Consider the following 8,293-nt stretch of genomic DNA (forward strand, 5'->3'; position numbering starts at 1 on the left):
GGGACGGAAGGAAAAGGGGAATCATTTTTAATTGGTACTTTGTTTCTTATTTGGGTAATGTGAATGCTCTAGAACTAGACATTGGGCACAACATTGTGAATACACTAAAAATCACTGAATTGTGCACTTTTGAAATAATTAAAAAGGTGAATTTTGTGTTAATTTTAACTCAGTGAAAAAAATTTTAAATGCTTTCATGAATATTACAATAAAAAATCAAGCATTATAATATTACACTAACTACATTTTTGGAGATATAACAAACTTCAATTATCTTTGAAGAGTCTTTTTATTAAGATAAATTAAGTAAAATTTTGTGCATACACATATAATCAAAACTGCCCTTCTGAAATAAACATTCGTATTTCTTTTAAAAATTGGAATACAATTTTTTTCCCAAGATAATAATAAAGTTATATTTGGGAAAGATAAGTGAAACTCTTAGCATTACATGAAAATAGTTCACTTTGTTTATAAAAGCAACCTAGAGAACCAGAAGAATGTAGGATGAAACTCTTCCTTTTGGATCCCCCATTTTGTGAAATTATCACATGTATAGGAGTGAAATTAAAATTCAAAGATTTAACATATACCTTACAGAAAACAAAATTCACTGACAAAAGTTTAAAGCATAGTTTTTCCACATATTCCACTACTATAATCACAAAGTTTACAAAGGCTTGATGTTAGGAACTTTGTGGCTAATAATCAGTATGGAGATGTTCTGAAATTAAGGTGATGCTAAAGAAAAAGTGTGTTTATAAAATATTTGATAAAAATATTTATCTCTATTAACATTACAACATGAAGGTACATATTACCAAATTATGAAACTATATAGGGCAGTTTTAAACAATAATCAGAGACTCCTTCTTTTTTCCATCTTCTTTGACCTCTTCTTTTTCGATTTCTTTTCCAACTTCAGCCTTGTTTTCATCTTCCTTTTCATTTCCTTCATCTTTCCCATCTCCTTTTCCATTTTCTTCTTTTACATCTTTCTCTTTTCCTTCATTTCCCTCTTCTCCTTCTTCCTTATCTTTTCCAGCTTCTTCATCATTTCCACCTTCTTCTTCCTTTCTATCTTCCTCCTTTTCATCTTTTTCTTCGCCTTTTCCATCTTTTTCCTCTCCTTTGTCTTTTCCATCTTCTTTTTCTCCATCTTCATCCTCTTTTCCATCTTCATTCTCTTCTCTGTCTTCTCCCTCTTTTTCATCTTCTCCTTTATATTTTCCATTTTTGTCCTCTTTTCCATCTTCACTCTCTTTTCTGTCTTCTTCCTCTTTTCCATCTTCTCTATCCTCTTTTCCATCTCCTCCTTTTCCATTTTCACCCTCTTTTCTATCTTCTTGCTCTTTTCTGTCTTCTCTGATTTCATTTCCATCTTTGTCCTCTTTTCTATCTTCTTCTTTCCCTTTTTCATCTGTATCTTCTTTTCCATCTTCTCCTTTCTCTTCTTTGTTTTGATTTTCTTCATCTACTTTCTGACCTTCAATTCCTTCTGCAGACACTGCTTCTTTTTTGTCTCCTTCCTCTTCTTCAACATCTTCAATTTTTTCTTCTTTTATTTCCTCAATTTCTTTTTCAGAAGCTGTGACCTACGTGTATAGGGAAAATAAGAAGATTCTGTTTGTAAATTTAGAACAGTTTCCCCTAAATATTTAGAATGGATTTTATCTATTTTATGGAAAGACTAATATTTCATTTATAAGAAAGTAATTTGCCCTTGGAAAATGCTTCTAAAATATCACATCAGGAGGAAAGCATTGTAAGAAATAATATTAATTAAAATATCTCCACACAAACATCCATAAATAGATATTTGAAACAATAAATTCAGAAAAGTTTGTGTAAATAGTTTTCATTACAAATATGAGGAAGCACAAAGTACATACATAAAGGATGACATATAGTTATTCTATATTAGAAATTCTCAATAAGGAGCATGGACATAAAATATAGCCCTCAGGAAAATAGCACATTTTGTTTTCCATAATGGTGAGATTGGGTTTTTTTAAATTACTTGCAAAGTCCTATACCAAATATCATAAGATCACTTACACAAGATTTTCCATATATGCACGTTTGATTTGTAGATTTGGTTACTACCTCACATTTTCAGTGTTTTACTATAATACCTAACAATGCTATATGCATTAAATATGCAAAGTAAGACCTATTTATATATATATATATATATATATATATATAGAGAGAGAGAGAGAGAGAGAGAGAGAGAGAGAGAGATTTGTCTTTCCATCTATGGAAGAAATAAAAGAACCATATATTCTTTCTCAGAAGGAGGTTACAAATAGCCCATGTGCTGACCAAAGGAATAGGATTGGTCTGCATTTAGTAAGAGGGCCATTATATTAGTACTAAGTCATCATCACTTGATCACTGACATTGTTCTAGTAACAGCAATCCTAAACCACTGATCCCATTACCAGTACCTTTAAATTCTCATCTTTTAAATCCATTTTCTTTTCCCCTTAGATATTATTATACTATAGAAGGACTACACATTTAATGTTTCTCAACTTTTAAACTACAAGGCAAATGAGTTTTCTTTCAGTTGTGCCCAATGGTAAACTTTAAAATGGACAAATCTGTTAACATTATAAGATACCTCTAAAATTTTGGCTTCTCCATTTTCAGCATTTTCATTGTTGTATTCTTCCTTAACAACTTCTTCTTGCTTGGTATCAGATACTGCTTTGACACTTGCATCTGTGTTTTTTTCCATCATATCATTTTTTGTCTTCATTTTCTGTCCAGCAACATGAAAAAATAAATAAATAAATTCAGAATTTAACTGCTGTGTTTATTAAATGGCCAACATCATTTTACCAGCTATTGTTAATAATTTATGGAAAAGGTTTAAAATACCACACATAAACCTCATATCAACATTATCACATAATACATTCAGTTTCATTGTAAACATAAAGCAGCATTAAAAACGAACAATGTACTTCTGATATAAATCAAAGAAATTTTCTTTTAAATGGTATAGATGAGAAGTAACCAGTTAGAATGCTGACTAGAGGCTACAAAGAGCCAAATGCTAGCATCAGGTTAGACTTATAAATTAACTCTCACTGACGAGAGGGGTTCAGTTTATCTCTGTCAAGTCTACTTATTAGCAACCAGATTTTGTTGATTGTAAAGCCTCCATTGGTAATAATTAAGAGAAATGCTATGTTAGTGAGAGCATTAATTTAGATATATTTAAAAGAGATCACTTGGTGACAGGTGCTTCAATCTTTGTGTCTATAAGTTTAGAATGCCTTACATCATGATTGCTTTACCATGAAAACCCTTTGCCTAAGTGCATATACAGTAGAAAGACTATTATATTAAGGAGCCAGAAAACCTGTGTTTGAGTTCTGCATCTACCACTTAAGTGATGTGATCTCAGAGCAACAGCTTAAATCCGAGGCTGTTTATTCACATGTAAAAAGAGAGTAATATTACCCATTTCACAGGGCTAAGGAGCAAATGAGAAAATATATGTGAAATTGCTTTAGAAACTGTGAAATGCAATATAGATATAAGTTATTACCCTTTTAACACACGAGAAAGTGAGAGCCAAGAAGGGTATTTTTAAACTCTATGATTATACAATATCTTTTTTAGTCAAGCACTGTTTTACCTTTTTGAAAGAAAATAAACTGTCTTTAATGTTCAACTTTTAAGTTGAGTACCTACTTTACAGAATAGTGAACTTGAAAAGTTAACGAGAAAAAATAAGAAACTTTCTTATCTGCTGTCACTTAAGAAAACTTCAATTGCACTAGTTATAGCAATATTTTTTAATCAAGGATTTCAAAGCATTTTATGAAAATGATGACAATTTGCAGTTTCTTCAACTACAAAATGATGGGATTAGATGATCTCCAATGTTCAAAATGATGGGATTAGATGATCTCCAATGTTCTTAAAAGCTTTAACCTTTTATGATTTTATAAACTTAACCAATCCTTAAAATACGTTTATATATTAAGCAATTAACAGTGAATTTAATATTGATGTTATTCCTATTTCCACATGTCTTTAGTCACAACATCAGAGCATAGAAATCTATATGAAATCAACTGTGTCCATTTAAAAATTATGTATGTGAAAGCACTTTGCAAACTGTAAAATATTATCAAATGATAGCTACAATTATTACAAAGCCCTACTTCGATTACTACAGTTTACACCTTTCGTTTCCCAGAAAAGTGTACTGTGACTAAATGATGTCAAAGGCATATATACTTAATGTGTCTATCTAACTGAAATTATTTGGTCTGTCCTCAACAAAAATGCCAAAACAGAGTAGACAATCACAAAACAGGAACAAATATTCCCCACCCAAAGGGCTTATTTGTACTATATGGCATATTAATAACTGAACGAAAAAATAAAGCAAGCAAAATGATCAGTTGTATGTCCTTTCAAAAATTATTTCTGAAGTAAACCAATTTTCTTCCAACATTCCAAGTTGAATATTTACCCTTGGAGTTGATGATCTTTTGGGCTTCATCTCTGGTGTACTAGGCACAGGCATCTACATCAAAAAACACAAGTTGTGGAAAAAGAAAAAGAAGAAGCAATCATAACTAAAGAAAGAGCACTAACAATAAAATTGAACCTCTGAATTAAATTAAATGGGTATGATTCAAACTGAGCACTAGGAAAAAAACACATTTTCTTGGTATAAAAGTTTCTTCTTACAACTTCAAAAATAAATCTTGTATTAAATTATTTAGGATTCCCTGAATTTTAAAATTACATTTCACAATTCATGGATTGTTTTTTGTGTTTTTTTTTCTAAGACTACTCACAGCAGACAGTCTGGCTGATCTTCTCTTTGGCTATAAGTGAAAAAAAATCATCAGTTAAGAAAATTAAGGATGGCACAAAACTAGACTTATTTTTATTGTGATGAAAATATTTGGTGTAACACTACATACATACTGTCATTAAGGAAGCAATTGTGAAAATGATTAGAAAATACCATAGTAGAAGTATAATTTTTGATTTTTCTGTCCTCTAGACCCTTCTTCATACACTAAGGAAAAAAATCCCAAATTAGGCTTAAGCTGCTAGGCTAAATTTACAATGGCTAGTAGCAAGGAGTGCTTTTAAAAATGAAAATACAGCCTCTTCTTGCCAACTGACAAAACAATTCTTTTGCTAAAAGGAAGAAGCTCTCCCCAGATCTTAACAAGCACAATAAGGTCTTAAATTCCAAGAAGCTTGGAGTTTTTAATATTATATTTTTGAGAGAGCTCACTGGCATACCATATTAGTACTCATATGGTACAAATATACTGACCAGCATATATTTTTAGCTACTTAAGTGTCTCCAGTTCATTAAAAAATGGATTTTTTTCGGATTCTAAAACTAAAGAAACTCACCTCCGGCTTCATATCACCTTGACCTGCAGCCTATACAGAGAAGAAAACCATACAGACATAAGGTTATTAGGGAATATATATTAGAAAATATAGCCTACCACTTATGAATTTTCCCTGGGTTCTCGCTGAAGCAGCCACGTGTTGTTTTCTAGAAGCCATGCTACATACTGTCATCTACTAATGTGCAAATGTGCACCAAGATGCAAGTGCACTCTTAAATGCATGCACACTATCAGTTTATGCAACTGATAGTCAATTTCATCCTTTTGTGTAATCTGCATCTCCTAAAACCAAACCGTTCTAATTTTGAAATCCACCTGCTGTAGACAGTGTTAAAGCCAAAAAAAAAAAAAAAAAAAAGGTCTGGGGGCGGGCCGAACGAAGGCGGAGCTTCATGCAATTTCCCAGTCTTTTTGCCTTATGTTTGGTATGCAACTGTACCTATCTTCCCCTCGCCACTGACTCTGGACTATTCTCCTCTCCAAGTTCTGCATACAAGAACTACAACCCCCACAATGCTTTAGCTGGGGGGAACCTCTTTGTTACAAAGTCAGTGCTTTATTCTGAGAAGCCAGCCTCTGATTTTAAAACTTCCCGCCACTACCTGCTACAAGGTTGCTGTCAGTTCTGCAAAAAAAGCAAGACCCACTACACAAGCCTAGAAAAGCACAGTGGCGGGAATCTCAAGGAGGGGGATGGTGACTAGAAACGACTGCTTTCTGTATCTGAGCAGCCCTTTAGCCTCGGAATTTTCAAGCTATTGCACGATTCATACAGCACCAGAGCACAGGAAAATTTCAATCTTGTTCCTATGCTCTAGGAATAGGAAAGGCAGACAGATTAATAGAAATAATACAAAAGCAGTCATAATATCTTACATTAGCACAGTGCTTTTTGGTTTTACCAAGCAATGAAACAGTTTGATTTCACTTCTAAGAACTCAGAAGAAAAAAAGAAATACCGAGCGTGAACTTATTTTCAGTCTGAGAGGGGCCAGGAATTGTGAAGTGAGGGTTTGAAGAAGACCTGTAGCCCTTGAATAGCTCCGGTCAATTCTGCATGTCTAAAGTGAACAAATCCATGCTACTCCAACGTTGGCAATAGTTTATCAGACGCAGTTCCCCTATTACCTTTCCACCTTTAGCTAAAGAGCTTGGAGAGAGCCAGATCGCTCAGCCCTAAAGTTTCTAATTACAGCGATGAATCTCTCCCCTCTCTAGGACAGTTTGAAGTCTGCGCCGCCTAATGGCACAGGATTACCATTGCATAGCCATCTGGCATGACAAGAAGTGGAGGAGGGAAAAAAAAAAGAAAAAAGAAAACGGGAAGAACAAAGGCAAATACAGGAGAAAGCCGTGGCTTTCGTCCCCCAAACGGGACGGTCTCCCAAGAAAAGCAGGAGGCAGAGGAGGAAACTGGTGCCTGCAAGTGCGGTTGGGAGAAGTGTTCTCCAATAGGGTAAGCGGAGGAAGGGGGGTGGGGTAGGAAGCGACAACACAGTGCTATGGCTGTTTGTAATTCAGCATGGAGACACCTCACAAGCGATTATTTCCCTTAAACAAAACACGCCAAAAGTGAACTACCAGTTGCATGCGAGATCATCCTAAACCTTACACCAACTGCTCTTTGCTCTTCCCTCCCCTTCCATTTCAATACATCACAAAATCAAAGTGGAAGCCAAAATGCTTTTGAAAAAAATCTCTGCCTATTAGGAAATAATGTATTTCAGCAGCTAATTCCCATTCTGTCTTTCCATTTCACTTACCTTTCTTTTGGGCATTGTTGCAGCTCTCTATAGATGTTAACAGTCAGCAGAAAGAAAAGCCAAAAGCAAGAGTCTCTGCCTGACCACTCGGAGAGCAACTGAGTTTTCAATGAACTAATTGCAGCACGACCTGTACTCGCCTCCCCCCCCAAAAAAAAAAAATCCCTCGTTATTGGCAACATTAAACACGCCAAGACGCAACCAAACTACGTGAATGGTTAGCAGGAGTGGGAGCCAGAATGGAGTGACGGGCTATCGGGCCAATAAGAAGAGGGGGCCGGCTTGGGGGGGGCGTGGCCTGTGGACTAGCCTGAAGCCCTCTTACGCTGCCGGCTCCTGCAAGCAGTAGGGTGAAGGAGCACCCGTACTTAGTAGACGTTAAGTGCTGCGGCATAGGACCAACGGGAAAGTTAGAATTTTTGTGATCCGTTTTTTTTTTTTTTTTTGTATTGTAATGACTGGCAAAAGCCACGACAGTTGCTTTCTCCACAGACTCCAAACCCCCCACCTTTCTGTCTTCCCAGGGGCGAAAGTTATTTTCACACCAGTTGAGTCTGGGCTCCAGTCTCCCTGCCACCTTTAGCAGGAGAGTAGAGATGAGCTGACGGGAGCACTCATTCAGAGAGTCGAAACGAGTGGAGATGTATCTCTGATGTGAGAACTTACTACCAAAGCAGAATGGTGGTCCTGGGACAAGGAGGGTGCCAAAATGGTGCGTCTCTCTCAGGTGGAGAGTAGCAACAAAACTGGGAGCTGGAAGAGCAGAAGACTCCTGGAGGCGGAGATATCCATTAAATACCGGTATCCCACTTGGTGGGAGTCCACCAAGAATTTATTGGGACCCCGTGGGAAGTTAGTAATAGCAGAGATGTATCCAGAATAAAAGTACTGATAGAATGAATTTTTAATTCAAAGGTGCCATTTAGTGAAGGGACCCAGGAAGGTGCCATGCATGAAAGTGCTTAGGACTCAGAGCCTGGACTAGCATAATACAATTGAGGTACTCATCTCTGCTGGAAAATTTAAGGTTGTGCCCCAAACTCAGGAAATTAGGATGAGATGAGTGAGGTGAGTAGTGCAAGTACAAGTTAAGATCTTGCCTTTATTTTGATATTTTGTTCA

The 8,293-nt window shown here is 35.7% G+C and overlaps 1 protein-coding gene across 1 annotated transcript; it reads right to left on the reverse strand.

The window, feature by feature from the left end:
• Positions 1-270: 270 nt before the first annotated feature.
• HMGN5 (high mobility group nucleosome binding domain 5) lies at positions 271-7,395 on the reverse strand. Its single transcript, XM_020285069.2, has 6 exons — positions 7,172-7,395; positions 5,407-5,436; positions 4,830-4,859; positions 4,499-4,552; positions 2,627-2,767; positions 271-1,595 (listed from the first exon to the last, which is right to left on the reverse strand). The coding sequence occupies exons 1-6, from the start codon at positions 7,184-7,186 to the stop codon at positions 849-851; spliced, it is 1,017 nt and encodes a 338-aa protein (XP_020140658.1). The 5' UTR covers positions 7,187-7,395; the 3' UTR covers positions 271-848.
• Positions 7,396-8,293: the final 898 nt, after the last annotated feature.

Source organism: Microcebus murinus, chromosome X, assembly GCF_040939455.1.
Source record: "Microcebus murinus isolate Inina chromosome X, M.murinus_Inina_mat1.0, whole genome shotgun sequence".
In the NCBI taxonomy this organism is placed as follows: Eukaryota; Metazoa; Chordata; class Mammalia; order Primates; family Cheirogaleidae; genus Microcebus; species Microcebus murinus.

Coding starts and splice junctions, on each gene's coding strand:
- HMGN5 (XM_020285069.2), bottom strand. Junction 2,768..4,498: donor AAAGATCATCAACTCCAAGG/GTAAATATTCAA, acceptor GTTGCTGGACAG/AAAATGAAGACAAAAAATGA. Junction 1,596..2,626: donor GAGAAGCCAAAATTTTAGAG/GTATCTTATAAT, acceptor CTATACACGTAG/GTCACAGCTTCTGAAAAAGA.